Source organism: Pundamilia nyererei, unplaced genomic scaffold (genome assembly GCF_000239375.1).
Source record: "Pundamilia nyererei isolate P.nyererei 1_Seehausen unplaced genomic scaffold, PunNye1.0 scaffold00085, whole genome shotgun sequence".
NCBI lineage: Eukaryota > Metazoa > Chordata > Actinopteri > Cichliformes > Cichlidae > Pundamilia > Pundamilia nyererei.
Window position 1 is genome coordinate 2,569,204 of NW_005187486.1, and position 23,752 is coordinate 2,592,955.

The following is a 23,752-nucleotide window of genomic DNA, read 5'->3' on the forward strand; positions in this document are numbered from 1 at the left end:
TCACCCAAACCGACCGCACAATCGTCACACTCAATCTCTCGGAGCAGACCATTTTCCCACCCACAGCGGTTATCAAAAATACCTTCCACAAGCTTCTCCCCACTTCCACCAACACTGCCACCACAGACAGCCTGATTGTTTCCTCTCCATCTGGGAAACTATAAAACGCCATCCATCTGTAAACCTACATAACACACCAGCTGAATAGAAATGATGACACGATAACTCGAGACAGAAAAGCATGGCTGGCATGCAGGAGTAGGCTGTGATGGGAGGAATAGAATGTTTACACCCTGCTGTGAGAAACCAACCTACATCTAAATGTAAAGACAACATCACGACTGAGAGCTTACACTGAGTGTTTTTGATCAAATGTAGGCTCCCTTAACCCTTTTGTCATCCCTTGTGCAGGTGTTTGGAAAATCACAGGCAATAAACAGTTTGACTGACAACCACAGGGACGTGTTATAACCCGTACACCCCGAGCAAAAACAGTGCAAAAGCTTGGCTGCATGCATACACCAAAGTCTCCAAAACGTACTGCAGTGCAGATTCAGCAGTCTGCTGTGGGGTGAAACATAGCTGTGTTGGTGTTTTAAAGCCACAAGTTGTTGTAAAGGTCATTCAAACATTTGCAGTAAGCATTCTCGTGGGAAACACACGATGAAGAAGGTTTTCATGTGGCAGAGGTCAAAGTTTTAATTTAAAAAACCCCAGGAATGTCCAGCCAATGACGTGTGCTGTTAAATTTATTAAGGCATTAAAAGGCTGAACAAGAGCCTCTGATATATTTGTCAGGGTTTCACTGCAAAAGTTTCTAACCTAATGTATATATGATTTCTAGTTTACAGTATAAACATCTAACATGACCAGAATAGATTTAAGTGTCATAAAAAAGATGCAGCTACCATCAAACAACTAGCAGGCATGCTGCTGCTGACTGCTACTGACTCTACACATTAAAAATGCCTCGTTTGCAGGAGACAAGACAACAACATTAACTGCTGCGTGCAGCCTGGCGACAACGGCATGAACTCAGGTGTTTTATCATGCGTCAGGGGAGAAAGTGACACCACAGCAACTTCAGCAGTTCCAACATCAATGTTTTTGCATGTTTTGACCATTGATTTACAAAAAGTGTGTATTTAACATTAAACAAACCCATCTTCCAAATTGCAAGCTTTTTTCTGACTTTAAAATACGGAGGACCAAAACCGCCTAAATAAAATAATACATTAAAAATTAGAAAATGAAAAATAAAGATAATCATCTATATTTTTAAATTATGTAGGCAACAACTGTCAGCTATATGACAGTGTATACATAACTTATGTGTGTTGGTAGTTTCTCAGTTGATTTTTACCAGTATATTAACCCTTTAAAACTGGTCGGAGCGGGCACGCTCCGTTTTGCGTAACTATTTTTAAATCCCTGTAGAACTGGAACCACGTAAGCTAGCGCAATAATTTTCTTTGCAAACTGCAACAAAAACTTTGAAACTGGAGGAGTTGTACTTATATCTTATGCCATCAGCTTGTCCTAGGTCATGGTTTCCTTCCACATATAGCTTTGCAAAAATTGCATAAAAAGCACTTGCAGCAACAAAAACATAATATTCCAGAAACACGCTTTGCTGATCTGATCAGCTGTTCATAACACTTCCTATGTTGGAACAGACGTCAGCGCGAACTATTGCATGTCCGCCATTACCTGCCTGAAACCGGAAGTGACGTCATTTTCGCAGAAATGTAGTTTTTTACTTTCGGGGCCTTATAAGCCTACACTGGTATTTTTAAAAGTCATGTTTGAGTTTATGCTTTTATTTATAGTTTCTGGGATGCTTAGAACTCAAATTGCACTGCTGGAAACAGTTTATTTTGATGCATATGCTGTTTTTTGGCAAATTTGCATTATAATATTTTTTCTTCGTTTTTCTTGCAGTATATAAACATTGGTGTATCTCAAAAATAAAGCTATGAAGACACTCAAAATAAATTTCCTGTTGTTGGAAACTTTTTTGTGCAACTTTTTTGTGTTTACAGTTTTGAGAGACAAGCCATCTTAAATTTTGCTAACTAGAAATATATGTAAAAAAAAAGAAAAAAAAAGAAAAAAGATTTTCAATTTTTTTGTAGTTTACTGCACTTTTTTGCAATTTGTGTAGTTATTATGCACTTAATGCATACATATTATTGAAGTTTGGGCTATAATGGTTGTATTGATGTATAGCAACTTGAAATGCTCCCAAAAATGGCACTACCGCATGTAAAAATGTAAAGATAACTCTGGTGGACTTGGTTCTATTTGTAATAATTAATTATTACAATTTACATTTAGATATGTTTTGGGGTGTTTTTGGATAAATATAAAATATACCAAAAACATTAGCATCTCACATACCAAACTTGATTACCTAACCGCCAAATAGTTGATCATATGATAAAACTTTTTTTTGGTACTCTGGGTCCTCTGTATAACAGAATTTCGATATTTATTACAGTGAATATGATGCCTTCATTCATTTTTGATATACTGCTGATCAAATGGAACTGCACTTAAAGTTTACTTTGATAAGAATCTGGATGTAAGAAAGTTGACTAAAGCCCTTTGTGACCTCAGAAAGAGGCATGTGAAGACTGTGAAGCCTGAACTGAACCCTGCTTGAGCCTGTGAGCTACATAGTTGCTACTTACTACACCTGATCTTCTAAAACAAACTGATGTTGCATTATGGGTAATGTAGGCACAAGAATATAACAGATTTTTATTTTTTTAAAAGATGATGAATGCTCTTGTGCATTAATTGTGACAATATCCAAAACAGAATACTTTATTAACTATACTTCAGTAATTTGATCCCAGATTTTTTCAAAAGTGATGATGATTGTTTCTAAAACTTGTGAATTTACAGCCTTCCATTATAATAATTCATATATTTGGGGTTCTGGATTTTTAAAAAAAAGACATTTAATAATTTTATCCTGTGATTTGGAAAATTGAAATTTCTTACAAGCAACAAAATAATAAAAAAATTATCATTAGCCGGAGCCCCAGTAAATGTGAGGGTCATTATCTTCCTCTAATAAAACAAACCCACCAGTAGTTTCATGGTAGGGGGTCAAATATATGTGAAACTGTAATGTATAGCACCTGTAGTCACATGAGCCAGAGTACTTTATGGGCTCTATAAGATCAAATTAAAGTGGTAAAAACATGCATCACGTTTAAAGCGAATCATGTGATGGGCAAAGACAATGATGCAGCTGGACACCAAAACAAACACACATAGACGCTCCGGATTCAAAATGTATCGTCACACAGGATACATTCTAACCCGCCGCGGTTACCTTTCCAGTTACTAACTGACATGCACACCGGACGCCCGGGCTCATGAGCTCTTTCAGGCAGGAGGTCACACTCCACTGGGAGACGCCCGTTTTCCAGGAACGCCCAGCAGCTGTCTTGCAGTGTGTGGCAGAAGCTGCGGCAGGGCAGGTGAGAGACGGGGGATGGACACCTGGGAGTCAGGAGGAGGCAGAGGAATAGCTCTGCGCTGTGGTGACATTCTGCTTTTGTGAGCCAAGCCCACTCCTGTAGGACCGCCCCCGCCTCCTCCACTGAGGTGTGGTTGAAAAAGTTGGGCAACGAGAAAAGGCGTGGCTGTCTGCAAACGGGCCAATCAGAGGGCGCGGGGAGACAGGGTGGGCCATTCAATTTAGAAACGCCACCTCTAATTGTCACGTCTGACTCAAATCCACCCCCTTCCCCTTCCCCACCCCCAGACCCTTCCTCCACCCTCTCCCCCAAGAACCTGCCTGGCTTCATCGTCACGTCAGACTTCTCCGTCTTCTCCATCAGGCCGGCACTAACAGTCCAGGTGGTCGTGGTCGCATCCCACGCCTCGACAAACTTACGGATGCCTGTGGCCACGGTGATGATTTCTTCCCCGACCCCGGACAAGTTGTCATCCTCCTCTTCTTCCTCCACCTTTGCACCAGCGGCAGTCTTAGTAGAACCTTCCTCCTCCATCATTACACTGCTGGTAGTAGTAGTAGTAGCACCTTCCTCCACCTGCTTTGTACTGGTGATCATTGCTACAGTGTGAGTGGTTAAAGTGGTAGCATCAAACGTAACCGCTTCCGTCTTTGTTTCTTCATCCGTGGTTCTCCAGAACCAGGCCTCCAAGCTCCCAGAGCAGAGGATGAGGAGCAGCGCTGCAGTCTGGAGCCTCCTCCACATGGTGCTGGCTGTTGCAACAGCGCTGATTCCTCAAAGCACCACCTGTTAGCCAGACGGGCAGCAGTTAAATCGAGGCTGATCAAGGGCCACTGAGCAACCAGTGAATGAAAGCAGAGGCATAAAAACTACTCTGGGACCCTCCCCACTGAGCTCCCAGTGCAAACTCCCTCCAAAAAAAAAAAGAAAAGGGCTCAAATACACTAAAACTCCTCCCCTGCTTGACTCCTGTGGGTCTCCTTAGAAAGCATACAGGCATGCTTTTTACCACATAGGCACACCCGGCCTAGACAGATGAGTCTTCTGCAGAAATATGGAGTTTTCATAAACGCACTGCAGATCATTAAAAAAAAGGTTTAGTTCACACTCTAAAGGAAAAGCTCATTTTATTGGTGAGCAGGACTGAATAAAAGTAAATAAGTAAATTAACCAAAGAAAATATTAAATATTACTTTATAGGCAACAATTATTTAACCACAATTTAATAAAGCATAATGACAGGTTACGTTAATAAACTTAAGCAGAGATCCTACTAATTCTATTTTTAAATTTTTAAAAGGACGAGGCTCGCTGTTTCATGCTGCTTCGAGTCTTTACGCAAAACTACACTAACTGGTTGCAGGCTTTATATTGGTTTTTTACCAGATAGGCACAAGAATGGTAACTCTAAGCAGCTGCAGAAAACTAAACTGTGTCTTCAGAGCAAACAAATGACTCCTAAAGCCATTTCCAGCAGCCGAGATGCCAAAAATCCTTTCAAAATATGTACGACTCTTGAAAAAAAGCTGGGTCACTGTGCAATTATTTCCAAATCTCTTTAAGCTATATTTCATTCACAATAGTACACAGAAAACATGAAGTATTTACAGTGGACAAAAAGTGAGTGGTACTAAAAAGAAACCGTTGCAGGAACATTGTGCAGCTAATTGGGTTACTTAGCAACAGCTCAGATGATTGGGTACACCACTCTCCAAAACCTGTGTTTAAAATCGGTTATCAACGCTCAGTTCAAAAGCCTGAATCTCTGAAGGTGTGGAGAGGATCAGTGCCTGTGGGATTGGCAGTTTGAACACCTGGGCGCCATCAATGCTTAAAGATATATACAGGGAGTGCAGAATTATTAGGCAAGTTGTATTTTTGAGGAATAATTTTATTATTGAACAACAACCATGTTCTCAATGAACCCAAAAAAACTCATTAATATCAAAGCTGAATGTTTTTGGAAGTAGTTTTTAGTTTGTTTTTAGTTTTAGCTATTTTAGGGGGATATCTGTGTGTGCAGGTGACTATTACTGTGCATAATTATTAGGCAACTTAACAAAAAACAAATATATACCCATTTCAATTATTTATTTTTACCAGTGAAACCAATATAACATCTCCACATTCACAAATATACATTTCTGACATTCAAAAACAAAACAAAAACAAATCAGCGACCAATATAGCCACCTTTCTTTGCAAGGACACTCAAAAGCCTGCCATCCATGGATTCTGTCAGTGTTTTGAGCTGTTCACCATCAACATTGCGTGCAGCAGCAACCACAGCCTCTCAGACACTGTTCAGAGAGGTGTACTGTTTTCCCTCCTTGTAAATCTCACATTTGATGATGGACCACAGGTTCTCAATGGGGTTCAGATCAGGTGAACAAGGAGGCCATGTCATTAGTTTTTCTTCTTTTATACCCTTTCTTGCCAGCCACGCTGTGGAGTACTTGGACGCGTGTGATGGAGCATTGTCCTGCATGAAAATCATGTTTTTCTTGAAGGATGCAGACTTCTTCCTGTACCACTGCTTGAAGAAGGTGTCTTCCAGAAACTGGCAGTAGGACTGGGAGTTGAGCTTGACTCCATCCTCAACCCGAAAAGGCCCCACAAGCTCATCTTTGATGATACCAGCCCAAACCAGTACTCCACCTCCACCTTGCTGGCGTCTGAGTCGGACTGGAGCTCTCTGCCCTTTACCAATCCAGCCACGGGTCCATCCATCTGGCCCATCAAGACTCACTCTCATGTCATCAGTCCATAAAACCTTAGAAAAACCAGTCTTGAGATATTTTTTGGCCCAGTCTGGACGTTTCAGCTTGTGTGTCTTGTTCAGTGGCACTGGTGGCAAGTGGCATCTTGGCAGCTGCACGCTTGACTTTTCTCAGTTCATGGGCAGTTATTTTGCGCCTTGCTTTTTCCACACGCTTCTTGCGACCCTGTTGACTATTTTGAATGAAACGCTTGATTGGTCGATGATCACGCTTCAGAAGCTTTGCAATTTTGAGACTGCTGCATCCCTCTGCAAGATATCTCACTATTTTTGACTTTTCTGAGCCTGTCAAGTCCTTCTTTTGACCCATTTTGCCAAAGGAAAGGAAGTTGCCTAATAATCATGCACACCTGATATAGGGTGTTGATGTCATTAGACCACACCCCTTCTCATTACAGAGATGCACATCACCTAATATGCTTAATTGGTAGTAGGCTTTCGAGCCTATACAGCTTGGAGTAAGACAACATGCATGAAGAGGATGATGTGGACAAAATACTCATTTGCCTAATAATTCTGCACTCCCTGTACAGGTTTTAGAGCAGCATATGGTCCCATTCAGACAACGTCTTTTTAAGGGAAAGTCTCACATATTCCAGCTATACAGTGCTAAACTGCATACTACATCTGTTACAGCAGCACAGATTAAGAGTCCAGGTGCAGACCAGTCAGGCATCTGTACCCATTCGGAGCATCATGAGAGGAAAAATATGACACCATTCCTCTTCCAAAAGTCCGTTGGCTCTTCTCCTTCAGCTCCTTGACGTTTACAGACTGTTGTTAAAAGATGGCAGTATGCTACTGAGGGGTAAACAAGGCCCAACCTTTTTCAGACGTGTTGTTTTCATCAAATACAATATGAACGAATATTTTCATTTAACCCTTTTCACGCATAGTGGTCACTACAGTGGACAGCTATTCAGTCTGTTTTCTTGTATCTGTGTCAGTGCTGATGGTATACTTGCACATAAACCACTACATTGGACAGTGATGTGTCCACTCCATACCCTGCCACCCACTGGTTGTTTAATGCTACTATAGATGTATGATGTGTTTTATTGAAATTATTGTTATTTAACCCTGTCATGCATGAATTATGACAACCTCAATCAGGATTTTTTCTTAAGTATTTTTATTCATCTTTTCATGCCTAAAGATGTCATAATTCATACATGAAAGGGTTAAATAGTAAAATGTCTTAATATATTTTCTATACTCTAGTGTTAATAAAATTTCGATTTATGAGATTTGCAAGTCACTGTATTCTGATTTTATTTACATTTTCGCTTTTTGAGTCCCAACTTCTTTGGAACTGCGCTTGTACATAACTCAACAGTTATCATTACAGAAACTTTTGCTTCAATCTTAAAAAATATGATTTTGTTAGAGAGAAGCTTAAGTTAAGATATAAAAATAACAGGCCAAAATTATGTTTTGTGAATATCTTTAATCTGTTCATATTTGTCCTTTTTTAATTGTTTATGACAGCATATCTGGTGACACTACAGATGTGCAGATATCCTCATGTTAAAGTGATAATGACAGTTGACAGTGTTTTGTTTCCTTGGGTTTTGAAATTTTTAAAATAAACAAGTGAATCAATAATTGAAGACGAGATGGCCGTGTTAGCTCATAAGTTTGAGCATTAAACTTCACAATCACACAAAAATACACTTTTTTTTCTAGCTTCTGCACATTTCAGTCCCTCTCATGGCAAAGCAAAAGTAATCTGCTCAAGTTTGTGGACACAAATCATTTCATTTTATTGTTACAGTCAGCACAGCTCTGAGAAATGACCCCTTTCAGTTGAAGTATATTTTATGTTAGCAACACAATTTATCTTCAAGTCTTCTCCGAGTCTCTGAGTCACCCATGAAAATGAAATCTTCAAAAGCCTTAAACCCTTGTTGATCCTACCAAACAGATTTTGTCAAAGCAAGTGAGTACAAGGGAAGTAAACAGTCAATAAAAACTCAGCTTAAGAGTAAAAGTAATATTAATATTTTTTTATGGTGTGAATGGTGCCCTCTAGCTTCCAAATGTCCACTATTTCCTACTTTAAATTTAAATTTAAGATTTACTAATGTAAACAAACACACAAAGGGGAAAAGAAAATTTGCCCCAGGATTTATTTATTTATTTTTTGTTTTCTGTAATTCATTACTTTGCTTAGCTCATATTTTTGATTTTTAAACAACATAAAAATACAAAATACACAATACACTTCTGAATGTGTTACTTTTTCCTTCTCTCATGTTTTTATTCAAACAAAAATTTAGCTACATTTCCAAACCAACTACTAGAGAAAGTTAAGAAGTACTCGGTACTCAGATTACCCTGTGGCCCCCAGGTTCAGATCAGTACACTAAACTGTGCAACAGTACAAGCAAGGACAGCACACTGTAACAGCAGAGTTATAACAATGGAAACATTTCACTCCAGGATTCATACTGTTCATGCAGTATTTTAAAAACTTTTCTACTTTTAAGTATAAGATCTTTGTACTTCTACTTTGGGAAAAAGGGACACAAGGAGGAAAAAGGTGGGAAAACTGAGCACAGCAGCTGACAGGCTAAAATGGTGAGAACAGCAAGGGCACGGTGAGTGACAGAGCAAGAGAAATTATCTCATCTCTCAGGAAGAAAAGGGAAAACAAGGGAGGTTCAGTCACACGGCGCCGATTGCTTTGGTGTGTTTAGATGTCTGATTTATGCCTGTGTTTTAATTTTTGGTAACTACAGTAACCAAAAATTTAACCACCAAGTCTACTTTCTGAAGCTTTGGGAGGAACATAATCGGATAAACAGCGTGAACGCAGCTGGAGAGAGGCTGAGCAGCAATGTGAGGGATGAATGAGAGACAGCAGCTGCCCTCCCGAGAGACCGACTCCATTGCCTCATCGGAGAAAATCCTCGGAAAAAGCACTCCCTCCAGGTTCTCACAGATGGGCAATTGGGGCAAAAGGATTCCTCTCCACCAACACTCCTCCTCCTCCCTTTCCTCCTCTTCTTCCTCCTCCTCCTCCACATGGCCCAGAGTCCCCTCATCATCCAGCATCTGCCAAACTCAGACAACCAGCTGTTACACATTCCAGCTGGTGGACCTCCCACACCCACGCTGCATGACACGCTGCCGTATCCCCATCATTTGTGCATTCATGCAACATAACTGCTGCTAAAGAACACTGCTGAAGAACATTAGAGTCACTGGAGTTTACTCTGGTGAAACTTTGCTTTCTTTAATGCATCATTAACTCCTTTATCTTCCTATTTTCCTGTGCAGACCAGCAACAGAAGAGATTATAATCTGCTAATCCGCCTCATTAAGGGGCTCCTGTTTGTACTGCCAAACTAATGGTGCTGTAATTAAGGCTATTAATTGATCATTAGGCCAACAAAATCTAAGAAAACCTGGTGTCTCCAAGTGTCTGATTTTATCAGTCTGACCATCCAAAAATCCTAAATGTCAGATTTACAGCAGGGAAAGCCATAAAACTGACATTTAAGAGCCATGACCAGGCTGCTTTGTAAAATGCTGTTAAATGACCAACTAATGTGCCGCTCATTCTGCTCAAAATCTCAATTCTCCCATATTGGCTTCTCTTCATTAGCTCCCTGTTAAATTTCGAGTCAAATTTGGAATCCTTCAAATCACATACAAGGTCTTGAATAATCAGTCCCCATTTATCTTAACAACCTCATACCACCGTATCACCCGATTGGAGCACTTTGCAATCAGACTGCTATCAGATCTCTAGCTCTCTTCCACAGTGTGTTTTTGCTGGAGGTTTCTTCCTGTTTAAAGGACTTTTTTCCTTGACACTGTCGCCAAAACCCTTCTTCATAGGGGGCCATATGATTGTTGGGGTTTTCTGTTTATCTTTCAATATTTATGAACTTGCGTCTTTACAGTTATGTGTTTCCGTATTGTGGATGTTTTTTTACTTACTTGTACATAAACCATTTAAAAATATTAACAGCTGAGCCAACTTACTTTACATCCCCCTTATTAAAGATCTACAGGTTATATACATAAATATATTTTAAATCCTTACTAGGGATGGGTACCGGCACCGGTTCTGACATAAACGGTAGGCCGAAAAGCAGCGCACATTTTGGTGCTTTATTTCGGTGCTTTTTTTTCCTGTCATACACTTTGGATTCTAGCCAATCATTTTACCTTTGCAAGGATAGTAGGCGGGTCCAGGTACGTACGTTCTTTTAGAGCAGAGCTACAGATTAAAAATGTCCAAGGCGAAGCGGTCAAAAGTCTGGCTGTACTTCACAGCAAAATATGCAAACTCAGCAAACAAGTGCTTTAAGGTGATACTGTGATACTGTCAAAGGAGGTAACACCTCGAATCTGATGAAACACCTGGCGACGCATAGCATTTTGTTAAAAGCCGAGAAATGCACCGTATATGATAGCTTGCTGTGAGACCTCACACCGAGCACATCTACTGCGGGTGGTTTGCCTGTTATCCAAACCGGAGTTAGCAACATCCCCCAAGAACCCAAAGAGGAGAGTCCTGGCCCCTAGCCCTGCCAGTGTAGCAGAAATGATGACGGATGATGATGGCAGCAGCAGCCGTTCTTCTCTGCGTGAGTAGCTTAATGTTGTTAGCCTAAATCGATAGCCTAAATCGTGTGTAATTTACGCCTCAGCGTAAATTACACACGATTTAGGCTAACCACGTTATTAAATTAATGCATGTAAGGTAAACTAGCAAACACCGTCGAAGTTACATGCGGCTGTCTTCGTGTTTGATGGCAGATACTCCCTTCACCCTGGCCAAAAAGGCTAAAATGACCAAAGAAAAAGAGGGAAACAGCTAAACATGAGAGGTTTTTGGACAAAGTTTGTGTTTTTTCCATTGATTAAGCACTGGTTCCTGCCAAGAGTGATGCCATAAAAAAAAAAACAGCTGAACATGAGAGGTTTTTGGACTAATTTTGTGTTCTTGATTCTTTAAGCACCGGTTTGAGCACTGAGTTTCATAAAAAGTTGTTGCCAACAGGTGTCACCTTGGGAGAGGAATTCATAAAAAGAGCATAAGATAAACAAAAGCAAAAAAATCAGGTTTAAACCAGCTTATAAAAACCTTTTACAACTCAATTTTCTATTACCAGAAGCACTTTTTGTTGCAGATCTTATGCCAAAGAGATTTATTATCTACAGAAAACATTCTAACTGCAAACACAGTCCCCTTTGGATATATGAGAAAGGTTCTGCTTGCATTGTTTACTCATTTCTTTCCAGCTGAAATTAGTAAAATCGTGGTTGAAGCCAGACATACTGAGGAGTACAGTAGTGACAAATATGACTAAAACATTAAAAAAAATGAAAAACCAAGTGCACCAAAGAACAGCTTTCAGCTTTACAGTAATTACAGGCAGTTACAGACTTCCTGTCTGCGTTTTTGTGTCTCTCTTTTGTGACAAAGCTCTTTCTTTGATGAGGTTTCTCTTGATTTTCATCAGCAGGGAATTAAAGCTTGCATCTTAACAACATACAAATGAATCAAAAACTAAATAAACTTCATAAACTAGAGTTTTATAGCGTTTTTATTTATTGTTTTCACATTTACGCATCGATGCATTGTTCTGACTAAAAACCAAGAAAATACTTTTCTTTTAATTAAAAATATAAAAACATCAGGTTAGTTTTTTTCTTTCAAATAACACAACCCCCAACGCTTTCTCCGTGTCCATCATATATCACCATAAATCCCCTGCAGGCTCTCAAACATACGTGCTAACGCTCCCTCTGCGTTCCCAGCACTTTTCATCACCGTCAGCTGTCAGCTGACTCTGACCTGCACAGGGCCACAAGCAGGGTAAGTAAATACACGACTGCGTTCGGGCACGCTTCCTTTGTGCATTGTGTTTTATTATGAAGGCAGCTGTTGCTTACATTTACACTTCCACACATACATTCGCATGCAGCTACAGTGAGGTGCAGTCATATGTGGTGAGCTGCAGCTGAATTTTGAAGCACCAGTGACATTGGTTCTGCTGTTGCCACATCATACAAGCAGCATGTTCCTCCTAAAGCTCACATGACAACCATGGTGATTACTGGAGGAGGAAAGAAGAAAACTTAATACCTAAAACTGTATTTCTTCTTTTTATTTCAAGTAACTCTGGTTACTTAACCCTCTCGAGGCAGGCGTTGCCGATTTGCAACAGTTAAAAACTAACAAGCTGATTACCCCACATACATATTTTATGAGTTTTTTTTACTCAGAACTACCACTGAAGGACTTGGTTGTGCATTAGCAACTAAAACTTAATTTGAGCCTGAGAGGGTTAAACATGACCACGTGAGAGGTTTGGAGAGGAAACTTCTGCAACAAGCCCCAACTAGACGCTGCTTTGTTTCATGACTCTTCCTAATAAATTTCACGCTTCTGAAAACATATCTGGCTTTGCCAAACAGCAGGTCCTGAAAAGATGTCAGCCTCACCTTGGCTCAAACTTTAAACAAAAAAAGATCTACAGAGGCTTCATTATCAAGTGTTTCGGTGCATCTTTGTCGACAACTGGGGGTCTACACCAGAGCAGATGGGGAAGAGCGAGACAGTCATCCGTGTTAACTGTGGGAAGCGAGTTCAGTCAGATAGAAATACGACACAGCAATTACAAAGAGAGAGCACGAAGTTCCCGGTCCAACAAGATCATTTCATTTATTTATTACACAAAATATTGAAGATGGAAGATGAGATGTGTGAGGAAGAGGCTCAAATGATGTTGCCATTTATGTTGGTGGTCTGTGCAGCAGATGCAAAGATATAAACGCTGGAATAAATCTGCTGGTGACAGGAGTGAACTTTGCAGGGTGAGTCAGCCTCCAAATATGGAGATTTAATCCATTAAAATGCAACACCATGAAAGAAAACTGAGGCCGAGATACAGATAAATGTGTCTATTTCACATCAGAGCAGTGAGATATAACTTCTAATATGGTGCAACATCTAATTCAAACTTCATATTAGCATTGGGAAAGCAGCACTTTCAAAATTTATGACAAACATAGCAAAATCGTAAGTCCTGATGCAGAGGTAAAGTGCACTAATGGGACCAAATGTGCACACTAAGATAGAAGATAAGAAAAACTACATATGCTATCTTAAAGGAATGTTTAATTATGGATTTAAGATGCTAGAAAAACTATTTCAGCTCTGAAGTTCCTTCTCTGCCTGTCATTTTATTTTCATCTTTATCTTCATTTTTTAAATTGCTGTCACAAACTGAAAGTGTGTAGACTGAAGCTAAAGCTAAAGCTAAAGCTCTGACTGAAATACAAAATCATCCCAAACCATTCATGTCAAATCTTTGTATTCAAAGCATCTTCACTCTAAATCTACCACAATATTGGATAATTGTGTTATTTCTGTATGATTTTTTTAAAGTTTTGATATGCTTACAATTACATTATGTTAGTCCTACCATCAGGTGTAATGTGATGTGTATTTGTTGCAGCTCATGTTAAACAGATTCTGGACGTTAAGAGGTAATTGTCTACTGCAAATAATTAGAACTATGTTATAATATTCTAAATCTTTAAATTTCACTTAATTTAATAAATACTGAATTTGCTGACTCTGTTTTATTTGTTAACTTTCGTCCTTTTGTCTTGTTTCCTCTCTGTTAAACTCCAGAAATACGTAAAACACAATCAGATTTACTCTGAAAATCAACTTTTCTTGCTTATTCATTTCAGGTCAACATCTGCAGCACGTCCACATGGTTTCTGTCATGTCCTTTAATTGACAGTACTTGACTGGCCCAGCAGATGGCAGCAACACAGAGGCCGCAGGGGTCACATTTACAGCAGTTTAAAAGCTTTCTGTTCTTCTTTAATAAGATCAGATAAGTACTAATAACTGCATACTTTATATTACAATACATTACCAGAGGCAGCTTCAGCATGACTGCCAAAAGCGCACACAGTGTAGTTTCTAAAAATGCAAGAACAATCACACAAAGAGTCAAATCACCATCATTCTGGGCTTTAAATTGGTCAAATAAACTCAAGAAGTAATGCCAGAGTGAGAAGTTAATTTACAAACTGTCAACTAACCATTAAAAATTATCAAACTGTAAAAAACAAGACCAACATTTAATTTAATACTTAGAAGTCACTAAAAATAGGTTTTGTATTGTGACCCTGGCTGTATTTGTTAATGACCTACTCGCTCTCATTCTCTGCTGATTTAGAAACCGTAACAGGCAAAAAGTGTCGAATCTTAATTTTTCCTTGAAGATCTCGTCACCAGAAAAATGGTTTCGGTGGGCTACCATTGAGAACGCCAGCTTTAATTATTTACAAACATTGAAAAGTAAAAAAACAAAAATAAAACAAAACCAATATTTGCACTTTTGACTTGTATGGAGTCAAAAAGTGCAAATATTTTTTTCCTCACTTTCTTACGATGCCGATATACTTATATTACTTACGATATACTTATATACTTATATACTTATAAATAATTTCCCCCAGGGATTAATAAAGTATTCTGATTCTGATTAAGGTTATAACTGTACTTTTTGGCTAACACTATATTACACTTTTCCATTAGCTGTTTAGAAATTGCAATAATATTAAGACACGGACCGTATTTTCCAGACGTTCAAAATTATTTTATCTTAGTAGTAGAAAAGAGAGGCTACTTTCAGCTGCTCAATTATTCACAAGGGGTCACCACAATGGGTAGCTCCACATCCTTGATTTGGCACCAAATGCCCTCCCAGATGCAATCCCAAAAGGATTTGTGTTTCCTCCCAGGATCAAACTGGGAATCTTTTGCTTGTTAAGTTCCTCCACTGCACTATGAAGGACATCATCTTAGTAGTAGCAGTTAAAGTAGTTAATTCTGGTTTTGACTGTCCAAGGACTTTTTTCTAGAATTTTGCAAACTGTCGAAGTCTGGAGAGTTTTTCTACTTGTTTAGATGCTGTGAAGTTGATTTCCTGAACCAGGAAAATAATTCTGTGATCATCTACTTTGGCTATCTTCTGTTCTCTTTCAGATATTTTGGTGTTGCTGAGCTGGTCTGTGCATTCAGTCTTTTTAACAATGTACCAGATTATTGATTTGGCCTCTCCTAAGGTTTCTGCCATCTCTCTATCAGATTTTCTGGGGGATTTTCAGTCTGATGACGCCCTTCCTCACTTGCACCAACATCTCTCTGGGATGCCATATTGACAATTTCATTGAACACCTACCAAATGCAACACCTGGAATCAACTCCAGGTATTTTACCTGCCTCATATCTTGTGAAATAATGAAGGAACAGACCTCAACTAGACAAGAAACTGCTTGTTAGTCAATTGTCCTATTACTTTTAAATGAGGAGTGTATATAAAAACAGCTGTGATGCCTAAATACTTCTGTTAAACCTCTTGAACTGAAGATTCAACTCTGCACTTTAGTCACACACTGATTGTTTGATTAAAAACCCACCGTGGTGGTACACAGAGTCAAAATCGTAAAAAAGTGTTCATAAACTTATGGACCTAAATCCACCAGCCTGGACGCCCAGGGCTGAATGAGGTTTGAATACCATCAGGACACAGGTCATTCATTTAACCTGCAGTTAGTCTGATGTGATTTATATCTCGATTTCTAGCAACAGATGGGAGTGCCACAGTTTTAAATGAATTTATTATTTTGTCTTAAATTTACAGTTGAATGCGTTTACCCGCACATCACTCACCGTTAATGCGGGCAGCTATTATTTTAAAGAGGCTCTTGATGCCAAATAAAATGAAAGAAATGCTCCCACCTGCTTTTTGGAGTCGTACCAAGAAAAACTAATGCACAAACTAAGAAATCAACTTGTACTTACACGTGTATCTTGATAACAACATTTCACTGTGCTCCTGGCTGCTTTTTCCCAGTTATCAAATAACTCAAATTTTCCAAAGTCAACGAGTAGAATAAAAGAAAGTTCCCTGCAGGGCATCTTTGGCAGAAGCTCAGCAGAAATCAACACCCATGACCCCCCCAACCCCCCCCCCCCCCCCCCCTCCCCCCCCCCCCCCCCCCCCCCCCCTCCTCTTCCTCTCTCCTCCTCCCCCCCTGCGGTATGTCAAAGTGAGTTTCTGGCACGAACACGAGCAGGGCATTTACAAACAAGAGGGGGTGAGACGGTTGAGATTCACGAAGCGGCACGGGAGCTTGAAGGCAACACAGTCGACTCCTTTTTTGGGCAATCCCCAACTGAGGAGATCTGTTAAAGAAAGCAGGTGGTAAAGAGACATTAAGCAGCGTGGCGTCAAGCTTGGTGGCTCCTCCTGAGTGTGAGACAGCAAGAATAAATGAGAAGTGACGCCTCTAATGAGCTGACTGACAGGAGAAAATTAAAAAGCAATAACCCGGCGTTCTAAATGATTAAAAGTTTAAAAAAAAAAGAAAAAGAAAATGATTTAGCAGCCCACATCTGCGATATTATCTTCATGCCAAAATCCTCGCTGTGGTCTCACCTGTCAGACACTCTGCAGCAGGAGCTCGAGGGGACGTGAACCCAAGGCCTCAAGTGCTGCAGGTTCAAATTCCTGCAACCCAGATACTGGAATTCAGTCCTCATAAGCGCTATGGCGCTCTCACTGAGTCATAAAATGATAAAGAGCACAAAAGCACTGAGGCGCACAAAAGGGAGCTTCTCAAATACACGATACGAACATCAGACACCGTCCCGCTCCAACAAAAATACTGCGTTTAGGCCTAGTTTTGGTACTGTGTAGGCAGCAAAGCTGAGGAAATAAGAACTAGTGTTCCTAAAGCACAACATGAGTACAACATGGGATATCAAACCCAAACAGACACAAACTTAAGAAATCTAGTCAAGAAAACCATCCATTCTGTATCCTTCATAATTCCTCTGTGTCGCCTTTAAGATGTCAGGCCAGTTTCACTCACATCCACTAAAGTAATCGGCTCAGATGCCCAACAGCGTTTTGTAGACATCAACCAGGTACACTGGTGGTCCCTGAAGAATAAGTTGAATAAGAATAAGTTTAAAAACCACTTGTTTTATCCATCTGAGATGCCAACATGATCGATTTACTGGTAGACAATTACAAGGTAATCAGGATAAACCAATTGTTTTTCTCTACTCTGTTTTGTGACAGTGTTTTTCCTTTCCAGAAGAGAACTTCCACCCTTCTCTAAAACCCCAGTTTCTTCTTACAGGCCATGGCAAGTAAAGTTAATCAAAGCCAACATGAGAGGAGGACAGACAAGTGATGAACAAGAAGCAGAAAACGACTTAAATAACATTTATTAATGTTGCTACAATCAGGCGGCCCTAAAACCACAAACACCGTGGAAACCCTGCATTTGGTGACACATTTTAGAATATCGATTCACGACCTCCTAGTCTATTTTTTAAAGCTGCTGCTTCAGTCATCTTCATCGAATGGTGCAATTTGTTATACTTTATTCTTACCATAACCTAAAGCAGGTGGAGGATGGCTGCAGATCATCCACAGGATGAGAGCCTTCCTGGAGAGGAAGCTGATAAATATTTGCAGAAGGAAACCATGAAGGTTAAGAAAGCAGACTGTCTGCCTACTGTCAGTGTATACAGAGTAGACAAAATATTCAGGATATTATACTTTTTCTTGCAACTAAGGTTCCTTTTGTCAAAAATGGAGGTAAAGAAAGGAAGGACCCTAATTCCTATATAAAGTCCCTGCATTTTATTTCCTGATCATAACCAGTGCCATTAGGTGTAGGTTTCTCACATATGCAGACTTGTGAGAATTCTGAGGAAAAAAAACTTTTATTCAGGTGATGCAGGTAATCCAAAGAGCAGCCTTAATTGAGAGAACACACAAAAAGGTGTGCAACATGAACACAGTATGACTCCACAAAGAACAGATCCAAGCTGAGGTTTAGGCACAGGAGGTGATCGGGGAGAGTGGAAACACCAGGGTAACAGTGTACAAGTGAAACTAATCAAGACAACAACAAAAGAAATAAAACTAATAACAAGGCACCAGCAATAAAAATAAAACTGGAAGTAACAAAATGAGGAATCACATGACCGAAATGACAAGATGCACAATTACACTAAAGAGCACATGTAACGCATATCTGTAATAGTCTATCAAAACTAAACTAAACTACCCAAGAAATCCATCCATCCACTCTATTCCAATTTTCCTCATCAGGGTCGCATTGGGAACAGAATCCATGCCAGCTACCAACGGCTGTAAGGCAAGGTTCACCCTGGACAGGATGCCAGTTGGTCCCAGAGAGGCAAGACAACCATTCATACTCATGTTCACATCTACGGGTAATTTAGAATCAACAATTAACCAAACTCCACTAACTGCATGTCTTTAGACTGTGAGAGAAAGCCAGAGCACCAGAGACACAGGGAGAACATGCAAACTCCACGCTAAGACACTCGAGCCAGATCGTGGAGTCAAACCCAGGACCCTCTAGCTGTGAGGCAATAGTGTTAACCACCACGCACCATTCTTCCCAACTAAAATCCAAGAACAACAGCCAGATAAAAGACCAAATAATGATTAAAATGCCACCAAATAACCACAAAACTCACAGACTATGGCATGGAGTCAGGTGTGGATGTGCTTTTAGGTCTAGATTAACATTATATATTGTACACACCCCCTCCACAAAAGCTTTAAGACATTGACAAATACTCTGGCATCAGCAATATTGTGTTTCTAAAGTGCTTTTCCTCAACTGGTCATGCTGTGGTTTCCACTAAAACCCTTGTGAATTAAAAGACTTGCAGCCTTTGTTAGCAGCTGGCCCGCCCCCTCTGATTGTTTCAAGCACTGGAAATGAAACAGTGGTTCCTCCTCTTGACGCTTTCAGGACAGATTATAATGCACAAAAAGAAAAATGATGAGAGTCACCACTCATAAAACCCAGTGATGTTTCACCGTAAAATGCCTTTGTAGACAGCAAATTGACAGCAATGAGTGAGCCAGCGCACAGAACTATGATTAATGACCTCTCAGTCATAAACAAGCAGCTTCTGTGTGAGAGGTGGCATAACCTGCGATTACGCACTGGAGATATTAGCTTCAGGCAGAGTTCTTCAACTTGCAAAAGCAGTGATGTTATAACAGAAAGCACCTGGAAACACAGGGAACTTACACACTTTTTTCCACCAAAGTTCAAAGATGAATGTTTTATAATCAGCCAACTTCAAGGTTGACAGGAACAATTCCTGTTCACAGCTGTGCAACTAAAGACCTTGGGCTTATTGATAAGTCTGCAGTAACATGTAAACAAGAGGATATAGAAGGCCGATAGCAGCATTCATGCAAGAATCTGGACCTGAAAAGAGGGGGAAATGCAGTTCAGCACACAGACTTTATTAGTTTATGCTTTCCTCGAGCAAATATCAGTAAGACCCAGAAAGGCTGGGAAGCAGATAATGAATTAAATAATACAATGTAGGCTGTGATAAACTCTGTCCCTCACATGACCCTAAGTTGGATTAGTCTATAACCTGATTTTGTATTCTGAAATATAACCAGTAACTATGCCTACATAATAAATACAGCCCAGTAAAGGAGCCATTGTTTCTTCTGGTGGTAATAAGCTTAAAAAGACTATAACAACTTGTCTTATCCTGGTGTTTTCTTGGCCTGAATTTGGTCAGACCCAGCAGAGAATAAGGTGTTGTAGCTGCAGGCTGAATAAACTCCAGCAGATCAGCTTCATAAAACAAACTCCTGACACTCCTTGTTCTCCACATCGCCTCAAGGAAATTTCTCCACCCACGTTTATCTGTGATTACACCTTTTGTCCTTTTGTGTGTTTCAGTTTCAGCTCTGCTACATCATCGAGATGATTAGACCTGCACACTGTAACCACTGAAACTTCAAAGCTCTTTTTAAAAAAGGCACTAATAGGTGTTTTCTACCTGCTGTCAGTTATGTAAATGTCACACAGCTGAGGTGAGAGCTCAGGCTGACGGACGAGAGGATGTTTTGCTTTCCGTCCTCCATCTTTCTGTGAAGCCTATCAGCTATGCCATCTGAAGCGGCTCTTCAGAAGCGTTCCGTGTTACTGGGGAATGCTTTGTTTTCCCAGTTGCAGTGCTGGTGCTTTGAGGTGGTGATGATGGTCCCGGCACACTCAGCCGTGGCTCAGTGCTCTCACCTGCTCTGCTCTTTAAGATCTAATCAGCAGGCATCCACAAATAGTGTGTGAATGTATGGAGATCCTGGCTTTGGATTGTGTCCCAGTGTTTGGGACTTGAACATGGCACAAGATTTGCTTCTTTGTGCTGCACCACCTGCTGTGTGAACATCTACAGTTTGTTTGTGCACAAACCAAACCCTGACCTAAGCTTCCATAACCCCAAAGCTGTAGCAGCTTCTAAGAAACAAATGTGCAACAACTCTTCTTTATATCTTGCTAGGAAAACGTGAAATACATATAAGACATATAAGACAAAAATAGAGTTTGTACAATTCAAACAAGCTTGATGGTCAATATTTCGCAGCTTTCTTGTCATTTCACTAAGCAGTCTTCAGAATTAGTTCTCTGGCCTTCTTGAAGGACATTCAAAGCCCTTCTTGGGATGTTTCTGCCTTGTTGAGGCCAATCCATCAAATCACAGTGTTTGGGGTCATTGTCATGCTCTCCAGGTGGTCCACGGTTTTTGATGACAGTTTCTTTTTCATTTCTGATGAGGCTTCAGTGAACAGTACATGGATCAACTGAAGGTCCAGATGCATCTCTCAGGTTCTGTGTCAGGTCTTTTTTGGACTTTTCTCTGTTTCTTAAGGAAATGACTGACACTTCTCTTGTTTCCTCAATTTGTTTAAGGACACACTACACACCAACTGTGATATGCCAAGGTTTTAGCTGAGAGCTCTTTATTAATCACCTTGTTGGTGCAAAAATATCATTTTCTAATGGGCAAGATCAGTCAAGATCATGGGCTGAATAAAAAAGACGGGCATAGCTCCCAACAAGCTACATCCAACTTTTGGTTGGTGTTGAAATTTGCCACATGACTAAGAAAAGCCAAGCTAAACAACTAGTCAAGATATTGTAAATAAAGACAAGTCAAGATAATTCAACGTAGGTTTGGATGAGATAAGTCACGACATGTGAATCAAAGATAAGATTAAATCTTAATGACACCCATGACAGAAACATGCAGCTCATAAGGTATGATCATTGTGTAAAAAAACATCAATTTCCGAATTTTTCAAAAGCACCACAGATGAGGGTCCATTACATACGAATAATTTAAATGTCATGACAGATTATATCTGAAACAGATGAGTCAAACAGTGAGTCTTTATCAGGACTTGACTGCAGCATTCAGTCATTAGTGATGAGACGTGTGTTTATAAATCACATTTATACCACACTGACTCACAGTAACCACAACTGTTGTTTTCACATAAACAAATCTCTGACTCAAATCTAAATTCGACTGATAAGAGTCAAACAATGATTTAATCTTGATTTATGTTACGTTTGTACTGCCGTACAGGAAGAAAATCTTCGTTGCTAATTATTTTCTATATCAGTAAACAAGATTCAGTGCCAGAAAATTGTGAAAAACGTTGTTATAATGAGTGTTTGCTTCAACCTGGCCTGCAGCTATAACATTTAGATGTGTGGAATTCCCACAGTCAGACAATAATGTTCGACCTGTGCTTGCATTTCATGGGCTCGAGGCATCAACAAGAAATTTCCCATGAAGTGCAACACAGACAGTCTTGATGGTAGAAATGGGCCTTGGGTTCAGACAGGCTGGTCTAGTGGTACATTTAGAAGATAGAAAAAAACAAAAACTTTCTAATTATCCCATAAGCTCCCCTGTATTACCCCTGCTTTAGACCCTAAGGCACCTGACAGTTATGTTTACAGCCATTCATTTAGTGCAGCACGGTACATGGGTTTTATTATCCCCTTTTCTTGTATGTAGGATCGTATATGATGGAAAAGACGCAATTTGGCCACCCAGGGGACCCGACTGCTTATATACTATATAAACACAGCTACAGTAAATTTAGGAGGCGCTAAATTCAGAGAAAGACAACCGAGAGGGTGTAAATTCTGGAGAATTTACCTTCATATCGATACAGATAGTAAAGTATAACTCCATGATCCTCATTCTTTGAGTTTCCTTATTTGGTAAACTTGCTTTTCTGCAACCTGCTTTCCCAGAAATCCTGTGAAACCTGCTGCATTTCTATCACATTACCTTTGCCTTTGCATTTCAGCCACTAACCTAAAAGTTAGTATTGCCGACATACCCTTGACAAAGAGCCAGTGGGATTTTATATAGTGTTTGTTAGAGTTGTGTAATTGTAAGGAAGCTGTAGATGAACTACACAACAGTGACATGATGATTATGTCACCTGTATTAAGTTACTGTGATCAGCACGACAGCAATGCTGGTTCAATTGTCCCCAACAATCTCTCAATCCTGTTTAACAAGCAAAAGAATTAAAAAATTCCAAAGTGTAATGTGAATATATCTAAAGCGTACCTCATGTACACTACCAAAAATCAAATCAACATAGCCTATTGAACTGTTGCTGTAAAAATGCCAACTAGTTTCTGGATTTTAGGATTAGTTACGTTGGCATGATCAAAAAATGCAACTGTGTATTAGTTCTGTTGATGGTAAAAATTTCTCTGATTTTTAAAAACAATGTATCTTATAAAACATTGTTCTGGGTTTGTTACCCTGTTATAACACATCCCACCTTTGAGTCATTTCTCACTAATAATAAAAATGTATAATTTATTAATCCCCGTGGGGAAATTACTCTCTCTGCATTTGACCCATTCACTCGGTGAAGCAGTGGGCAGCCACTAAGCAGGCGCACCAGGAAGCAGTGTGTAAGGACGGTACTCTGCTCAGGGGTATCTCAGGGCAGCCGTTCAGTGGATTCGACCCCCCAACCTTCTGATCATGGGGTGCCAACTCTACCTACTGAGCTATCCCTGCCCCAAAAGCTTGAAATGGCCCGTACGGGGATCGAACCTTGGCATAATTAGCACCACGCTCTAACAAACTGAGCTAACCAGCCACTAACAGACAGATGAAGAAGAAAAAAGCATGTTCAAATATTAAAAGTTCACTGAAGAGCCCTGTCTTTTTTTTGCCAAAGTAGGGGAAACTTATTATAGTAAAATCCTCATTGATAATAAGAATTGTGGGTTTATTTTATTGAATTTAATGAATTTTGGACACATATTTTTTTTTTACAATTTTCTTTTTTATTTATTATAAATCTAAGAAATTATAGTTGTACCCCTGAACTACACGCTCAGTTCAAAGGCCTGGATTCTTCCATGAAGGTAGCTGAAGCATTTCTGCATAAACAGTGCTTTGTCTCTACATGATTGTGCGGGCATGTCTGAATGTCAGCACAATGTTGTGTGTGTGTGTGTGTGTGTGTGTGTGTGTGTGTGTGTGTGTGTGTGTGTGTGTGTGTGTGTGTGTGTGTGT

At 39.8% G+C, this 23,752-nt stretch overlaps 1 protein-coding gene across 6 annotated transcripts in view; it reads right to left on the minus strand.

Moving 5' to 3' along the window:
* The window catches only part of LOC102201841 (collagen alpha-1(XVIII) chain-like), a 55,162-nt gene that overhangs the window by 28,726 nt on the left and 2,684 nt on the right, over positions 1–23,752 (minus strand). For 4 of the 6 annotated variants that reach the window (XM_005738674.1, XM_005738673.1, XM_005738672.1 and 1 more), the window contains exon 1: positions 3,815–4,389. The exons of 1 other annotated variant lie outside the window; for it this stretch is intronic. In XM_005738674.1, the coding sequence (XP_005738731.1) occupies positions 3,815–4,238 (424 nt within the window). In that variant the 5' untranslated portion in view covers positions 4,239–4,389. Of the gene's footprint in view, positions 1–3,814; positions 4,390–23,752 lie in introns of those variants that run through there. One more of the 6 variants, XM_005738675.1, reaches the window with a different exon arrangement.